The sequence below is a fragment of the Artibeus jamaicensis genome, unplaced genomic scaffold (genome assembly GCF_021234435.1).
Source record: "Artibeus jamaicensis isolate MK-2021 breed Jamaican fruit bat unplaced genomic scaffold, CSHL_Jam_final contig_3174, whole genome shotgun sequence".
In the NCBI taxonomy this organism is placed as follows: Eukaryota; Metazoa; Chordata; class Mammalia; order Chiroptera; family Phyllostomidae; genus Artibeus; species Artibeus jamaicensis.
The window spans coordinates 4,954,513-4,972,284 of NW_026521738.1; the positions used below are offsets into that span (position 1 = coordinate 4,954,513).

Consider the following 17,772-nt stretch of genomic DNA (forward strand, 5'->3'; position numbering starts at 1 on the left):
GCAGCTGGAATCAGGCCCTGGAGGTCCGAGACCATACCCCAATTTCACAGGTCAGGAGGCCGAGCTCAGAGGCAGTCACTCGTCTGTCGGTGAACAAGCTGCCAGCGAGGAGAGGGGAAGTGCAGAGCCAGGTCTGTATCACCCCAAAGCCCTTGCTCTTCCCGCTACACACTCCCAAAAAGACCCCTAACACACACAGCCAGCGTAGGTGGAGCCCACCCTACAGGAGTGGGGCATGCAAGGGGCTCTTCCTTCCTCTGCTCCCCCAATCCTCGTCCCCAGCCACTCAGACTCCAGGGAAGGCCCAAGAAGGAGGGGCTGGCCGCACTGCACAGCGTCTGTGTGGGCACCTGAACACCTCCCACCCTTCCCGCCCCTCACCCAGGGCACAGACGCCCACTCCACAGACCTGACTGGGGAGAGTCTGCAGAAAGACTGGACAAAGAAGGTTCTCCACGCAGCGGCACCAGGCCTAAATGACGGGGCGGGGACAGCCAGAAAGAGCGGCAGGTGGAGGCCAGGCCCTGCCCTAGCACCAGCACAAGGTGGAGCCCCCTGGGCCCCTGAGAGCTGCGGTAAAGAATTCAGGGGATGTGTTGCCAGATACAGTGGGGAACTTGTTAAAAGGCCTCCTTTTAATCTCCAGAACGTAGAACAAAGATGAGACGATTATCAGAGGTCAACCCAAGGAAGTCCAGCACCAAATAATTGGACAGTCCGACAGGAGAGCAGGGTCTGCCCCATGTACAAAGGGTTTGGGGGGCTCACCTCCCACCCACAGAGTAAGACAAAAGCCGAGCAACCTGAAAATCAACAACTCAAAAGGTATTTTAGGGCAATTAAATACTGAAACTGTTTGTATGACACTATCACAACAGACACATGTCACTATGTATTTGTCATAGCCCACAGACAATAAAACAGGAAAAGTGAACCCTAATGTAAACTATAAGCTTCAGTTAGTGATAATGTATCGATATTGGCTCATCAGTTGTAACAAATGTACCGCATTCACACAGGATGTTAATAACAGAGGAACCTGGTAGGGGGATTTAAGGTGGGGGGCTTCCAAAGCGGGGAGACAGGTTCATACACTCAGGTCCTCCCTAGCAACACTGGACGCCATGTGGAGTCTGCGAAGGCCAAGCCCTAGTCACTTTCCCCAGACCTGGTCTAGGCCCCGATCAGGGCACGCAGACCCTGGGAGGTGGGGCGAAAGAGAAGTGTATGGCCTCCAGCCCAAACCCGCCAAGCCCAGAGCAGCTGGGATCAGAAAGGGGTCCTGCCCCTTTGCTGGGGCACGAGGGCACGGCCCTCAGCCCCACTGGCCGCATTCCACACGCCGCAGAATCAGCACAGCTGTCTCGGTGAAGTGAGGCTGCAGGGAACTGTCACTTCCAACACTGTCTATGTGTGTCCTGTTGGAATTTTTTATAAGGAGTGTGTATTACTTCACTGTCATGATAGGAAAAAGATACAAGAAAATGCCTGTTCCCACAGAATGGACTGCTCACTTGTCCCTCTACCCTCTCTGATAACAGGAGGGGGTCTCGCTAAGGCAGGGTGAAACCCAGGTCATCTGCCCAAGGATGCTTGTCCCCTGCTCTTCCCAACCCCCTCCTCTCCACTTTCCAAGGAGGCCAGGAGGGAAAGGAAAGACTTCCCTCACCATTTTCTGAGACTCTCCCATCCAGAGCAGAGCAAGGCTGAGAATGGCCGGGACCTGCCTCTAGAAACCCAACTATCTCCCTACCAACTTACCCCACTCCCCTCTGCCCACCAGGCCAGGCCCGAACAGAACCCTGCCAGCACCTCAGGTATCCCAAGGCCTTGACCACAGCAGGCATTCTTCCAGGCCTGTGACCCCCACAGGCTGAGATGGCAGGTACCATAACCAACAGCTCCCCGATGAAGACTGCATCCCTTGCTCTCACCCCTGCCTCCTGCCTCCTGCCTCCGCCTGCCTGTCCACAGGGTCGCCCCGACAGATGCCGGGCCTGCCAGGCACTGCAGCACACAGGCCAGTCAAGGGTAGGAAGCCCTGAACAGTGCCAGTGTGAGCTGATGATCCCTCAGGGAAAGGATGGAGACCTTCTCCTTACAGAGCACCGCTCACAGCAGACCCCAGAGCAAAAGGTTCTGAGCATCTCACCCCTGCAGACTGAGGCTCCCAAGGGGAATGAGACAACAAGGTCCTGTGTCCGAGTTCAAGTCCACCTCCTCTAGGAAGCTTTCTCAGCAGCCACAAGCCTGGCCCAGTCCCACCCTCCTCTTTCTGACCAGGCGTACATACCCCAAACCAAACTTACTCTACAACCGATCTGGCCACACTCACTCTGACCACCTGGTATTGTCTTTCCCAGGTGCCTGGGGTCTCTGTAGCTCAAGTATGTGCCCTGTGGATACTGAAGGAGCATTCCCCCCAGGCACATGGCTCTGAAGTAAAGAAACTATGCTGGCAGTGACGCCTTGAGATGTTACAAACCCTTAGTGATTCCCTGCCCGCCTTTCCTCTCATTCTGCCCTTGCTCTGCCCACCCCTTGCTCCAAGCTGTCATTCTGGACGCATGTGGCAGCACAACCCGGGGGCTCAGAGCTGGCTCTGCACCCTGAGTGCACATATGTCCCCATCACTCAATGGTGTGTGATCTCCACTCCCCTGAGCCGGTTTCCCCAGCCACCCAGTGGGGACACCGCCCTAGCGGCCAATGAGAGGATGACAACACGAAGCCTAGTCAGCGTGCAGCCAACCCGACCCATTCTCTCCCACAGCTGTGAGCTTCTGGGACTTCGGTTTTGTTCTTGAACCTGTAACCCTGAGCCCTGTACCTGGCCTTCCAGGGAGTCTGCCAGCGCTTTGAACAAATACCCTCCCTCAGTTCCTCAGGACTGGCCACAGGAGACAGCCCCGTGCGAGAGGTAGCAGGGCCTCCTGCCCTGGCCTCTGTCTCAGAGTCCCCTCCTCCTCAAACCGCCCTGACCCCGTGGGTGCAGACGGACCTGAGAGGACCGCTCCCGACCGAAGGAAGGCATGTGCTGGGGCCAGAGAAGCGGCTGAGCAGCCTCGCTGTGCGCTTGCAGCAGGCTCCGTGCCTCTTTCACTCCCCACAGTCCAGGAGACAGGGACCGCTCTCCGACTCTGTGAGGAAACTGACTTATGGAGAAGGTTTGCGAAATGCCCAAGGTCACACAGTAAGTGATGGAGTTCAAACTTGAACATGAAGACGCCTAACTCTAGGCCATGTCCTTAACCTTTAATGGTGAAGCATTTCTCATCAAGCTGAATGCAAACATTTGGGCTGGAAAAGGGCTGGATGTAGAGCACAGACACCCAAAGAGGCACAGAGATGGGGTATGAAGACCAGAAACCCACTCAGAAGGTTGGCGCAACCCCTGAGAGGTCACTGAGGAAACCTCAGGGTTTTGTCCTGCCAGGGCCTTTAAAACTCTGTCTGAGAGCAGCACCCCCATTAGCCATCAGAGTCCAGAATTCCTGAGGACCAACCATGAGAAAGGGCCCCTGCTCCGCCCCATTATCTCTTCCATGCTCCCCCGGCCTGGCAAAGTTCAGCAGACCCTGTGTGAACTCAGGGCTCAGCCCTCAGTCCCTTCCCTGGCTGGACCCCTCCCCACACACCACAGGGGCAAAGGACAAAGGTGGGACACAAGGACTGGAGGACTGCTGCCTCGCCTGTTGGCAAGACCACAGCCCTACTTACTACTGCTAGCGGGCTCCCAGGCCCACCACGGCCGGCTCTCCTGGACCCACCTCTGAGTGTGCAGCGGGGCTAACAGTTGCCACACAGCACAACTGGAAGAGCCCAGCACTCTGGGAGGGCCAACCCAGGGCGGTGCCAGGGCGGTGGGGGCCATGACAGCCGCAGGCCCGGCACAGCCGACTCCTTTCCTGTTCTTCTGAGTCCAGATTCAGCTTATGCCCCAAATGATCACACCCCTTCCTGAGCCCGACGCATTGTTTATTTCAGACCCCAAACCCAAGAACCATCTTTGTCTCCATCCGCTGGCAGCCCACATCGAAACCTGGAACTCTCAGCTCTACCTACACACTGTATCTAGAATCCAAGCCCTGAATCCTGTCACCCTACCGTGCTGTCCCCACCATCCCTGCTGGATGTTACAGTTCCCTGCCCACCTGCCTCCCTGCCATGCAGGCGCCACACAGCAAGCAGGTGAGGCCAGAGCACATCGCCCCCACTCCTCAGAATGATGGAAAGGACCTACCTTCTGGCTCCGGGCCCCTTGACTCTCTGTGTCTCTCATCCACACTGCCCTCCCTGGTGCCCCTGAACCCAACAGGCACGCTTCCTCCTCAAGGCCACCGCCCAGCTTTACCCTTTGCTGCGATACAGGCCTAGACCTCAGGCCACGGGGCACTCACTGACTCCTGCCAGGTCATCTGAACCTCCTCCATCTTCCCTGAGTACCCCAACTGCAGCGGTCCCTACCCTACCTCCACTCTTAGGCATACTTACCACTGCCTGACATGCAGCAGAGCGCAGAGGAGCGGCGCTGTGTGCGTGTCCGTGTGCATGTGAGCACGCCCGTCCCCCACACAGAATGGCGCAGGTCTGCACGGCCGCCGAACGTCTGCCCCCCCCACCCCCCCACTCGCCGGGCAGCTGATCTGCTCACCTCTGCTCCCCCAGCACTGAAAGTAGTGAACATTCCAATATCTGTTTGATGAACTAACAGTCCATGAATGGGCTTAAGAACTTCTTTGTCCCTGTTCACAACTGAACATCCGTGTGGCGTTTCTGTCATCCCAAATCTGCGGGTCTCACCCATGGCAGCGGGAGTTCCCAAAGAGCAAGGGAGCTTCCTGCCCACCGTCCCGCGACAGGACCCCAAGAGGGAAGGGGCCACAAGAGCCCGGCTTCAAGGGGACAGTTTTCCAAGGGGCCCTTCTTCAACCCTGAGACCCTCATCCCCCATCTCTGAGCTAAGAATCTCACCGATTTCCCTGAGAGAGAGGATGCCAACCAGACGTGGGAAGCGCCCTGACTCATGAAGGGGGCCGTTGATCCCATCCGGCCCATCCCTAGGCCACCAGTCTTATCACCATTGACAACGTCACCTCTCACCGAGCACCAGTTGTGTGCTGGGCACTACACTAAGCACTCACCACACCAGATTATATCCTACCAGTCCTTTTCACAGCGCTGGGAGGTGGGTGTGCAAGCCTGACCCTGAGAGAGGCTATCAGCACAGGCCTGGGAGCCAGGCTGCCTAGGTTAGGCCCCAGCCCCACCACTTATGGCTTCTTGACCTTGGGCAGGCCACCTCGTCTCTCTGGGCCTCAGTTTGCACACCTGTGGGGGTAATGGAAGTCCGTTCCCCTCATAAAACTCTGTAAGGATTAAGGGGATTGTGTGTGGAGCACTCAGAGGGCAGGGCCTGGCACATGGGCAATGCCACACAAGTGTCTGCTCACATGTCTCTGCAGATGCAGACGCAGGGGCACAGAGAAGTCCACTGGATTAAGTCACACTTCCAGTAAGTGGGAGAGCCAGGATTTGAACTCAGGCTCCCTGTCTCCAGAGTCCCCGACCTTGACCACTGCACCGGACTGCCTCCCTCTACAGGAACCACACACACACACACACACACACACATATGGGGCAGGCCCAGAAACCCCCGTGTCCCTGCCCAACCAAGGAATCTGAAGTCACTCCTTATTTCTCCAGAGCAAGGGGTATGTGTTAGATGAGAGAACACTTCCATCTTTATCTTCCCTAATCTCTAACTGAAACGTAACATTTCTTCCCATTATGAATTTTGCAACAGTAGCAGTAGAGTAGCCCATGAGTATGTCACCAGGAGGAACCAGATACTGTCACATCACATTACAGATGTTAGAGATGTCACAAAACACTGTCCATACTCATCACTACTTTGAACTTTAAACTCACTAGGCCGCCACTGGACCACATTATTTAATACAGTAATAAAGTCTCAGTTAATTCATGAAATAAATGTTTTAGTGTGTTGATGACTGTGCGGCAGTATCACTGGTGTACTTTGCAACCCTACACAGTGGAAGCCTTCGTTCTGAGAAGAGGTCCGCAGCACAAAAAGGGCTAAGCCCCTGCTCTAGAGTAGGGAGGGCACAGAGCAGCCTGCAGGGGTGGCGGCCAGGCTGGGGTCTCAGGCAGAGGACAGGCACCACTCCACTTAGGGGCCTGGGAGGGCCTGACGGGGCGAGAAGCTGGCCCGCGGCTCCGAGATCCCCGGCGTCACGCTTCAGGGCTCGGCCTGACCCTCACAGGCCCTGCGTGCCAATGAAGGTCGCTCCATAGAAACAAAAACAGCTGAGCGTACCTGCTGAGTGGGGCACAGGCTGCTCCCAGAGTTTGTTTTGATCATGACCCCAGTACCACAACCTCCAACTTGGCTCCTGCCTGAGCCGCACCTGCTGCAGCTGTAACCGCAGCCCACCAGGTGTGCAGCTTCTCTCGTGCTGGGAGGAAGGGCCCGAAAACCGACAACTGTGGACTCGAACTCCACCCCCTGAGGCCAATGAAGCCGAGAGGCTCTTAGGAAGGACGACTGTGCCACCCGATGTACTGGCTGAAGAACCTGCTGGGAGGGAAGGTGAGGAGGAGCCCAGGAGGAGAGGAAGAAATCCCGATCCAGTTTTCTTTTCCTGGCCTCACTCTCCGTATCCAGATTCCCTAGAAAGTTAGTACAAATGGGGGGCTCCGGGGTTCCAGAGGGGGAAGACAGGACTCACAAAGTGGACAGTGGGGAAGACTACCAAAATACCTAACCCACCACAACACTGCCTCAGATTTCCAGTCCAGACCAGCCGCTGGCCAATTCAAGTGACGATTTACAGATTAAGTCATTCGCCCTCCAAAGACCTGTGGCCTTCAGAGATGTGCCACCCGTCCCTGCCTCCCCAGGCTCCTGAGCCCTGCGGTCTCTCCTTTGGCAGGAAACTCCTACTAAACAACAGCACCCTGCGCACTACCCTGCGGCAGGGTGTGCTTTTAATTTAAAGTCATCATTAACTGAGAAATAATGGCAAAAAAATGGTCATTCCTGCTGTTCCGGCCTGCCATTTCTATGGAGAGTGACCAAACGGTTGAAAGGGAAAGCTCGCCCATCCCTCCGTAGGGCAGATTCCTGACAGACGCAGAGGAGGAGGCGGACCTGGAGACCTAGGGCGACCCCCATCGATGCAGACGGAAACCTGGAACTGGGGTGAAAGGTGACGGAGAACGTCATCTGGCCGGGTCAGGCTAACAGCCCAGAGCCCGCTGCTCACTCTGGGCCTCAGTGAAGGTGGAACGCGGCGGCGAGGCCACGCAGCAGTCAGCCACTCTGCACAAGGGGGCTCCTGCTGGGAGGTGGGACTAGTGCCAGGGGCTGGAGAGCAAGGGTGGAGTGCATCATCAGGAAGCGCCCAGCCAGGGTCACAGTGTACGATGCCCTCAAGGACCAGGGACCCCGTTCCTCCACCAGGGAAGGGTTGAATCAGAGAGAGGGGACTGCTATACTGGGAGACCTAACACCAGGCAGAGTAAGGGAGCTCTGTTTGGATCCGGACTCTAAAAACCACCCATGAAGAGAGCATTCTGATATCAGGGAAATTTGAACACAGACTGGATACTGGAGGGTTATTAAGGAGTTGCTGATTGTGTGTGCTAATGGCATTATGGTTGTTTTTTTAAAGCCCCTGAATCTGTTGGAGGTAGCTGAAGACATTTTGAAGCATTTAGGGAGCACTGACGTATTTATACTCTCTTCTGCTCCACCTGAGACCCACAGTGGGTTTACATGAGACCCCTGAGGAGGGCCAGGATGCAGGCTTTCTCCCTTGTGACTGAGCCCAGCTGCTGGTCCTGTCCCGAGCCTTGTGCTGGTGCTAACACCTCCTCACGCCACAGCCCCAGCCCAGGGCCTGGCGCATGGCACCCTGACCCCGTCCTGGCACTCACCACGTCTGAGAGGCATGGAAGACTCGCCAGAGGAGGCCTTGGTCAGATCTCTGCTCAAATCATTTCCCAAGAATTTGCCAGGAACATGAGAACAGCTAAAGGGGTGTCCTCCAGAAGCTCATGTCTTTGTTGGAGAAACAAGGTAACCACAGAGATAGTGGAAGAAGGTGATCAGCACCACAAAAACGCACAACCAAGCTGCCTAGAAAGGTTAAAGGGGAGAAGTAAGGTGATTCCAGGAGCTCTGGGGAACGACATGGCATCTGTACTGGACCTTGAACGATGGGTAGAAAAGAGGCAAGGACAGGGTTAGGGACACATTCTGCGTGGAAAGAAGAGAATATGCAGATGCCCAGGGCTGGACAGGCAAAGTCAGGCAGGGAGGTGCTTTGGGGGAGACTGGAGACTGCCTCTAACATCATGCTGAGAGCTGCAGCTTTATTCTGGACTCGAAGAGCACTGCAGGGTCCGGAGCGAGGACAGGGCCTCACGGAAGCTGTGCTGTAGGAAAAGCGAGACAGCAGGGACGGAGGAGAGGGGAGGCAGGGCGGGCTGGCTGGGTGGGGGCCGTGGCTGGCCTGACCAGAGCCCATCCTCAGGCCTTAGCAGTGATTCGCATCTGAAATTAATGAATTGGCACGTTGGGTTTATAAAAAGGCAGCAGAGGCTGTAATAACAGTCCAGAGCAGAGGAAGAAGAAAACTAGGACAGGAGCCACGGGGAAGGTGGGCAGGGCCAGGCCGAGTCCCCCGCAGTGCCACTCCGGCAGTCCCTGCACCCTGCACTCTCAGGACTTCCAGACGGCAGGGGCTGGGACCCACCCTTCACCCCCCACCACCGAGGGCATGGCCCATTGGACACCTTCTCACACCTGCTGGGTAAATGCGATGGAATCCACAGGGCTCTGCACCGCCCAACAATAAGTTGAAGAAAAAGATTTTTTAAGGGCATAATGGGAATGCCCCAATGGGTTAAAAGACAGGAGACCTGGGTTCTAGCCCCGAATCTGACACACTAAGTGGCTTGAACCCAGTCATTTCACCTCTGTCAAAGGTGCGATAAAATAGCTGCTTAGAGGCACGGACCAGTGCCAACCAAAACTGTTATTACACAGGATTTGGAGAGACCTGGGAAAACCTTTCCCTAGAGCCTCCCCACCCCAATGCCTTCCCTGCTCTCCAAATCCCCCCGGGGCAGCCGCCTCACACACATCAGACAAGAGATGTGTGGACGGCAGGCCAGCCTCTTCTGGCTGCCCACGCCCACAGCCTAACCCAGCCTTTGATTTGGTGTTTACAGTAGAATTGCAAGCCGGACCCCACCGTGGGACAGGGTACCGCCCCGCATCAGGCCAGGAGATGATTCTTACTGCCAACTCTGACATCCTGCCCGGCGCCGAAGGTCCCCAAAGACAGTCCCTGTAGCCCAGAACCATCACTTTATTAGTGGCCCGTCTCCCTGGGCATGGCTCACTCAGCTCCCTGCAGACCCAGCCACGTCCGCCTCCCTCCCTCCCAGGCACAAGCATCTTGGCTAGTACACCTCTCAACCCCCCTACAGCTGGAGGCTCCAAAGGTCTGTCACCGTCAGCTGCCTCAGACCTGGCCATGACCTCACTCACCTCGCAGGAAAATAAGCTGTAAAAATGCCTGGAGACCAGTCTAACCACCACAGACAGCAACAGAAAGTATGTGTGACCAAAAGCACGAGGTAGGGGAAAAGCCCCGGGCTTGCAGGTCAGAAATCTGGCTGCCACGAGTGAGTCATGTGACCTTGAACAGGTCATTCTACCCCCTGAGACCCCAGTCTCCACAGCTATAAAAATGGGGGTCACCCTGCCTGCCTTCAGGGAAAAACAAAATGAGGTGATGCTGGAAAAGCACTCTGAAAAGTAGGGCACACCACACACGAAGGTTTGGATTTACTGTCTATCGAGGGCTTTTTACAGGCCGCCATCAGCCAGATGGGTGGGCGGTGGCCCAGGACGGACCACAGACCACTGTGCCTGGGAGGAAGGAAAGAACCAGCAAGTGACCTCCCTGGGGGCGCTATGGCAGACAGGAGAATAAGGAAGGAGTTCCATTGAACCACGCCTCCTCCCCAGTTTGCTCCTAACCCCATCTTCACCCCACCTGAGTCTGCGGTCATAGAGGTCAAATCTAAGTAGTATGACCTGAGGCCTCGCCTCTGCCAGGGCCTGGGTTCAGGTTCACTGCAGACAGAGACCAACAACAAACACCCCTTGTGGGGAGGTCGGGCTGGCCACAGGTAGAGGCCCTGTCTATATTGAGAATGTTGCATTTGTGCAAACAAAAAAAAAAGGAGGAAGAGGAGAAAATACATAATGCATTAACTTTCAAATGCTTGGGATAGCTTTGGAAGGTTACACAGTAACTGGTAATGTTGGTTGAAGGTCGGGATAAGGGAGATTTTTCCTTGTGTATCCTCTGTCCCTCTGGAATTTGAACAGGGTGAATGACTCAAAAAAATAAGTTAGAAATAAAGGCTGTTTTGCTGGGAGAAGCACAGAGGAAGCCAAGCTTGACTCCCTTCCACTGCCCACCACACTTACCTCCCCTTCCAGAGGGGCAGCCTTCCTCCCAGAAATTTGCCCAGCCCTCCTTTCCACCTCCAGGAAGCCCACCCTGGTCACTCCAATCCTGGTGAGTTTGCCCTTTTCCTGACCACTTCCTTCTCTCACACTTTTTTACATGCCGCTCTCTAGGTTAAATATCCCTCCTGTATAACTTGTCTCAAACATATTTTCACCCTTTTAGGGACAGGGCTATCCATTTTCTCTCTCATTTTCTCCAAAGCCCTGGCCCAGGCCTGGTTGTGGCCCAGTCATTGCTTCCTAAAAGTGGAACAAAAGAAAAAAGCAAACTCATCTGCACTGCTACAGGGGGAGGGCCTGGGTGGCTCCTCAGTGTTCAGTCACAGCAAAACAAGAACGTGACGTGTTAAGAAAGGTCAGAAGTCTTGTATCTGCTGATGCTCCTAGGTCCTGCTCTACTGTGCAAGCCAGTGGGGGCCAATCTCCCTGTGGGGGCAGGGCAGACAGTACCCTCACCAGGCCTCTCTGACTCCTGAGACACACCCTGCTGGCAGTGATGCCTTTCTTTCCAAAGTGCCAGGCAACACCCCCAACCCAAGACAGACACATGGACTCAGCAGACACAGGGCCACAGACCAAACACGCTGATCTCAGTCTGCCAAGGCCTCACACAGGACAAGCAGGCTATGCTTACAGAGCCCCCCAGCCTAAGCTGAGTGAGGTCTGCTTTGGGGAGGAGGAAGTTGCGGCTGAGCACACTGGTCCCCGCTGAGCTGAATGGTAGGAGCCGTGGAAGAATCGAGCCGGGCGGTAGGACGCGGTGGCGAAGGACACAGAATGCGCGGCCAGGCACCGGGGTCCCACTCCCGGCTCTGTCATGTACTGTGTGCCTTAGAAAAGTCACTTTGGTCCTCCGCGTTTCCCCACCTGTTAAACACAGAAACAGTACCTGTGTCTCTAGAGACAGCCGTGGGCTAAATTACGTCCAGCCCTCAGAACAGTGGCAGCGCCCAGAAAGGGCGTAATGGATGATGCACCGGGCCGACGAGGCGATAATAATCCTCCAGAACAGAGCGCCACTCGCTGCAGTGTGGGGACTCGGGGAAGGCGGAGTGGCGGCAGGCTCTCCGACGGCCGGCCTGACCGGTCTTCCGTGTAGGTCCCCTCCTCAAGGAGGCCTTCCCTGACTGCAGCTGCCCCCAGTGACTCTGTCTGCTCCAGTGCTCCCCGTCTAGACGGCAAAATACAGCCCCAGGCTGTGGCACTTTTTCCAAATGTGGGGATCTATCCTCCCAGTGAGGCCCTGCCCTGCCGGCACGGAGGCTGGGGTGCCCATACCCCCTGTGCCCCTCGGTCTCTGCCCAGGCAACTCCGGAAAGGCCTCTGGATGAGGCTACCCACAGGCTCTGCAGATTAGTTCCACGTCCCCTCTCCCATCCCAGCTGCAATGTCGGCCTCTCAGTGAAACCCCACAGGCACATCCACAGAAAGTGCCTTGGGCTGCACACAGGGCCCCAGTGCCATGTCTTCTGGTACCAGGCATAGCACAGACCACACAGAGTAGCTAAGTGCTACTAACTGCTAAGTCGCTGACAGCTTGTCCCTCCCACCAGCCTCAGTGTCCACGTGTGTCTGACACTCTCCCAGCTCCGACATCAGAGTTACAGGATTAAAGGCTGTGCTTCCCCTCCCCACCCTGGTCAGCTGAAGGCAGAGTCGGCCACAGACAAAGCCCCTCCTCCTGCAGCTCCTCTGAAATGCCACCTCTTGGGAGCTGAACTTGGGGTTCCTGCTTGCTTGCTTCCTGCTCGCTAATATGAGGCCTGGGCCAGCCCCACACCCTGGGGGAGGAGAGAAGTTAAGGGTCCTCAGGCAGCCCAGTGAAGAGCAACGCCATCAGACTCGACCCAGACGGACAGGGCTGCGGGTCCACACTGAGGACTCAGTCTTACTTCTCGGCCGTGGGGAAGGGCAAAGCTTCTTCATGACCACATGGTGTTGCAAAGGACTGGAAGGAAAGGAGTCCTGCTTCCCAGAGAACACACAGAGCTCCCATCATTGTGTTCACTATCTGTCACTGAGCAGGGTGGGGAGGGCAGGGGAAACATCTGGACAAGGCGAGAGAGCCACAGCACCCAGTGGCAGTAATCACAAATGAGGTGGCAGGCTGCACCCCAGGAAAGGGACAGCCCTCGAGGTCACCGAGATGGAGGCTCTGCTGACTTGTGCCTGCCCCTGACCGCCCATAGGGAGGGGAGAATAGGGCAGAGGTGGGGTTCCCGCCCAGGGCCAGCTGTGGAGGGAGGTGGAAGCTGCCGTGCCAGCCGGGAGGAGCCGCCCCGTCTGACAGGGCACTCACTTCCTCCCCTCCCCACCCCCCAGATGCTGCAGTTCAAACAACCCCAAATAAAAACGGCCCCACTGTGAAAAGTGGGCTGGAGCCTCCTGTGTCCTAATGACTGGCTTCTAAGTGCAGCCACACCCTTTGCCAACAGCCAGAGCTCACTTCCCAGGCAGCCACACAGGCCTCCAACTCCAGGTCTGGAGCTGGAACAGGAGCCGAAGAAGCCAAGGGCTCTTGTGGCCTAGGCTGCTTCCTGAGCACCAGTCACAGTAGGGAGAAGGCTGCGGAGTCCTGTGCCATCTGCCCACAACAGGGCTGTGCTGGGCATCTGGAGGCCGAGGGAGAGGTGGGCACCCTCAAAGACCACCCCGCCCTCAGGCCCACAGGCTGCATTTTCCTTCGGTGCCTTCCCATGCCCCCAAACCCACCCTCCTCCACAGTTCTCAGGCCAAGACTCCGGTCTCAAACCGAAGTCCTCCTCCACCACAGGCCTCCGAGGGGCTCCCCGTTAACCGATGGCTCTGTCTGACCAGGGCTGATAGCCTCTCAGGGGCACAGTGAGCAGCCTGTCTGTGGTCACAACAGGTTTGCTCTTTGGGGTGAAAAAAGCTAAACTGGTCCCAACCCACACTGAGCCCACAGCCTGGGCCTTCCCAGGGGCCAGCTTCTAACCACTGATTCCACCGGCCCTGGGCGGGTTCTTCAAAGCAGGGCCATTTCTCTCCTTGTAGAGCACCCACTGGTGTCCTAGGAAGGAGCTGAAGGCAAAACCAGAAGAGAAACTGGAGAAGCTCTCGGGATTTTCAGACCCATGACAATCCAGGTTCAGCTTTACTGAGGGGAAAGAGTTGGAACCAGTTTCCTGTGCGTCATGTTAAATTTCGCTTTGAGAATTTCTTCTTTAACTATTTGGAAAGTCTCCAGCAAAATCCCTCACCCCAAAGAGCACCCTACTGTCAGAGAATCCATGGGGGCTCTGGAGGCACCTCACACCCCAGCCACCACCATCATCATCATCACACAGAGCCCGGCCTGACAGCGACACCAACACTAACACTTTAAAGGCTGACTATGGTTTGGGAAGCATACTGAGGCTTTTATAGACGTCACCTTATTTCATCTGTACAATTCTATGATTATTATCATGACCTTTGCAGAAATGGGGAAAACAGGTTAAGTGACTCGCCTGCTAATAAGTCACAGAACTGGGAGTGAAAGCCCAGTCTCTGGCAGCTATGGGCCAGCCCGAGCCTGGCTTCATTCAGGGCAGCGGCCCTCCAAGCCAGCCATAGTTCTTGCCCGTCTAGCAGTAGAGAGGGTGGTGGAGGTCTGTGAAGGGCCAGCCCATGTCACTAGGGGCTCTCATATTTCTGCATGTCCCCTGCCAGCCACAGTCCTGGGGCTTCCCCAGGCTCTAAGTTCTAGGTTGTGTTCCCCCACCACATGAGAGGCTCTTCTAGGGCAGGGGATGTCTCCCAGATGAGAGCTACCTGACGTTGTTACCAAAACCTCCCTCTTCCATTGCTGCTGTCCACCAACCACCTCCAGGAGCTCCACCAGATACTCTAATTGCATTCTCATTTCATCCCTTACATCAATCTTGTAAAGGTGTAAGTTAGCCCCATTTTACAGATGAGAAAACAGAGGCACAAAGGGTTTACTTGACTTGCCAGAAATTGGCAGGTTTGGGACTGAAATCTGGGCTGTGCCATTCCACAGGCCCCTCTGCTTAATCATGAGGCTGCCGTCCCCAGCCAGGTTCTGTCTTGTTGACACAGGACTACTATCTGCCCTCCTTGTGACCACCACATCTGGTTCCTGGAGTTCAAGTGTGATACTGTTCTTTTCCACTATTATCCAAAACGGAGGAGGGGTCACCCCAGTCCTCTCCACCTTGCCCTTCCCCTACTGGACAATGGGCAGACTCACAGCAGCGAGCCCCAGGAAAGGCCACCAGGAGTGGCCGTGAGAGCCAAAGGTGGGAGGTGGGGGCCACATGGGGGCAGACGCCCTCATTGTCTAGTGGTGGACATGCTGTGAGGGCCAGTGTACTAACTAAAAAAGCAGGCCGATTTCACAGACTTTTCCTCTGTCCATCACAAGTGTCCCTCTCCCCCTGCCCCCTCAAGGTTCTATAAATAATCCAGGTCAATGCATCAGAAGAAAGGCAGTGAGTTGGATGTGGACAGATCCTGGTGGAAATTTCATTTTTATCAAGTCAGTTAAATCTTCCATTCAGATCAAGGGGTGGTAAGTCAAATTCTCCAAGGGGAACTGTCCTTGGCTGAAAATAGGCCCACCTGGGCCACAGACGTAAACATCTCAGCCGAGGAACATCCAGAGCCCAAGAAAGCAAGGGCAGGGACTGAAAAAATAAAAATCAAAGTCAAAGGCCCCTCCCCGAGTCACTGACCTCACAGAAGCCCCTCCCTATAAACCTAGACTTTTCTGTGTCTCCCAGATGTGTCAAGTACCAGTCTGCTCAGACTGGCTGAGAGGTGGGGGTTGAAGGACTAAGCAAGAAAGGGGTACATTGTAATTCATTAATGGGCTAAATTCATTTATTTGTGAGCAGGATTGTCTTTGGAAAAAGAAAGAGTTAAAATATCTAGGAGAAGACTTCTCCACCCCACGCCCACCTCCTTGGGCTCCCTGAGCCAGGAATGAGGGAGAGGACAAAAAGGGGAGGGAAAAAAAAAAAAAAAAAAACCAAGGACCAAGCTGTACAGCATGATCCCACACCCAGCAACCAAACAGCAAGTCATGAGAGAAGAGGAGGCTGGGGGGGGGGGGGGCATTCGGCCAGGTCACAGCCCTGCAGGGGGCCCCTGCCCCCTGCTTCCCACTCCAGACCACAAAGAGCTATGAAGGCTCTTCCCTGATCATCTTTTGAAAAATGTTCAAGGTCAGGTCTTTTTCTATCCAGTTCCTGTTTTCATTGGGGTCTGCACAAAGCTCATCATTCTCCTCCAGCAAGCCTTCCTGGATTTACTCAGTTGGATGCCATTCCACTCAGGAAAACCTTTCCAAACCTGTCCTTACCTGTGGCACACCCCTGCCCTGGGGTCCTGATCCTCCTCATCCGGGGCTCATGAGGCCCAGGGAAGGTGTCACCTCAGAGTATCATTTGAGTTATCCGCAGCAGGCCCAGCCCTAGGGACTGGCCTTCAGATCCTGCCCAAGCCCAAAACAGGATATGAGGCTCCAAGTCTGAAGCCTTGATCTTCACACAGGAGGGAAGGTTAAATGCTGCCAAAATAAATGAATACAAAAAACCCCACTGGCCCTTCCAGATTGAAGTGACCGGAAGATTAGTTCCTGCTGTGCCTTAACCTTGCTGCTGTATCCACGTTAGGCAGGAAAGGCAGGAACTTGAAAACTGATTAAAATGTTTCTTTTTTTTCTTTTCTTTTTTTTTACTTAGAGGTACTTTAATTCTCAGAACAGGGACACAGAGGGTCAGGGTACAGGGGGTATCTCTAGGTGGCAGAGAGCATCCCAGTTCCACACAAAAAGCTGATGCCCTGGCAGTCTCTAGGTGTGGTGGGGCCCTGGGTTCAATCTAGCTCTGGAGGACAACACTGCACCTTCCTTCCTTCCCCAATAGGGTGAGGCAGCGCCTCTCCACCCTCCTTAGGGCCTGGCTTGGGTCAGGTGCCTGCAGTTCCCCTCCCCTTTCAAGAGAGCGGAAGAGGCCTGGAGACCCTAAGAATGTTTCAAGATTTTTCTTCTGGAGGTCCCCACAGACCAAGAGCCTCTGGATCCCACTCCTAACTTTACTTGTCAATTCACTCCTAACGCTAGGCCACTTTTCACACCTCCCTGGGCCTCCTAAGGCCCACCAGCGGCCAAGCACAGCACAGCGCACGTTTGGGAACAGGAAGGGGACCCCGAAATGCTTAGAACCAACTAATCGGTTTACGTCCTTGAGGCCCCAGGCAAAGGGCGCTCCGCTCAAGCTGAGGTTCGGGGTCCTGCTCTCCCTGCCGCCCCGCCCGCAGAGGCCTTTAACCGTTTGTGCACCCCGTGCCCCTCACTCACTGTGTATGCTGGGCGCGGCCTGAGCCGAAGACCTCGTCAAGAGCTACCGTGGCTTGGCCCAGGAACTTGTCGACGCCGATGAGCGAGCGGTGCATGGTGGTCAGCACGAGCTCGCAGGCGGCTGCGGAGCCTGCGGCCCAGGGCGAGGGGCCCGCATCGGGCTCCTGCGCCCGCAGCAGGCCGTCCAGGGCGCCGGGCGGAAGCTCGAAGGAGCACTCCTCGCGCCACTCGGGGCAGCCCGGGGTCTTCTCCACCACCGACGTGCTGTACTTCTCGCGGCCGACCTGGATCACGGTGTACGCGTCGCTGGTGCTGCCCGCGCCCGAGCTCTTGCCCCGCAGCCCGCGGGCCCGCAGTACGGTCACCTGGACGTGCGTGGGTAACCAGCGGGAGGGCCCCGCCGCCGGCTCGGCGCCCCGAACCAGGGCCATGGCTGGAGAAGCGGCGGCAGGCGAGGGTTGGCTCCACTTGGCGCAGCCGCCCGGACCAAGGGATAAAATGGGCAGCGGCGCTGGGCTGTCAAAAGCCGGCTAAGAAAACCGCCGCTGCCGCCGCCACAGCCTGCACAGCAGCCGCTGCAGCTGCGGGCTGAGCTGGGCGGAGACGGCCGCCACCTCCGGCCGCCCCACCTTCCCCGCCGCCCGCCGCGCTGTGACGTCAGTGCCCCGCCCCTCGCCCCGCCCCGCGACCGGTGATCCCGCCCCGCGCGGCGGTGCGGCAGCGCTGCGGTGGTTCTGGCCCCGCGCCCAGGCTCGGGCCACCGCAGACCCGCCGGGAGCTGGAGGAGAACTGCCCTGCGCGTGGCCTCTGCAGAGGGGTGGGCGGGGCTCCCGCGTCGGCCCCGCCCGGGAATGGGGGCACCCGCGAAACCC

The 17,772-nt window shown here is 56.4% G+C and overlaps 1 protein-coding gene across 3 annotated transcripts in view; it reads right to left on the minus strand.

Moving 5' to 3' along the window:
- Window positions 1–17,547, minus strand: part of RAB11FIP5 (RAB11 family interacting protein 5) — a 34,350-nt gene extending 16,803 nt beyond the window's left edge. Inside the window, exon 1 of one of the 3 annotated variants that reach the window (XM_037126267.2) lies at window positions 16,901–17,547. In XM_037126267.2, coding sequence (XP_036982162.2) covers window positions 16,901–17,331 — 431 coding nt within the window. In that variant the 5' untranslated portion in view covers window positions 17,332–17,547. The remainder of the gene's footprint in view (window positions 1–16,900) is intronic. The other 2 variants (XM_037126268.2, XM_037126269.2) reach the window with 2 other exon arrangements.
- Between the last annotated feature and the right edge of the window lie 225 nt (window positions 17,548–17,772).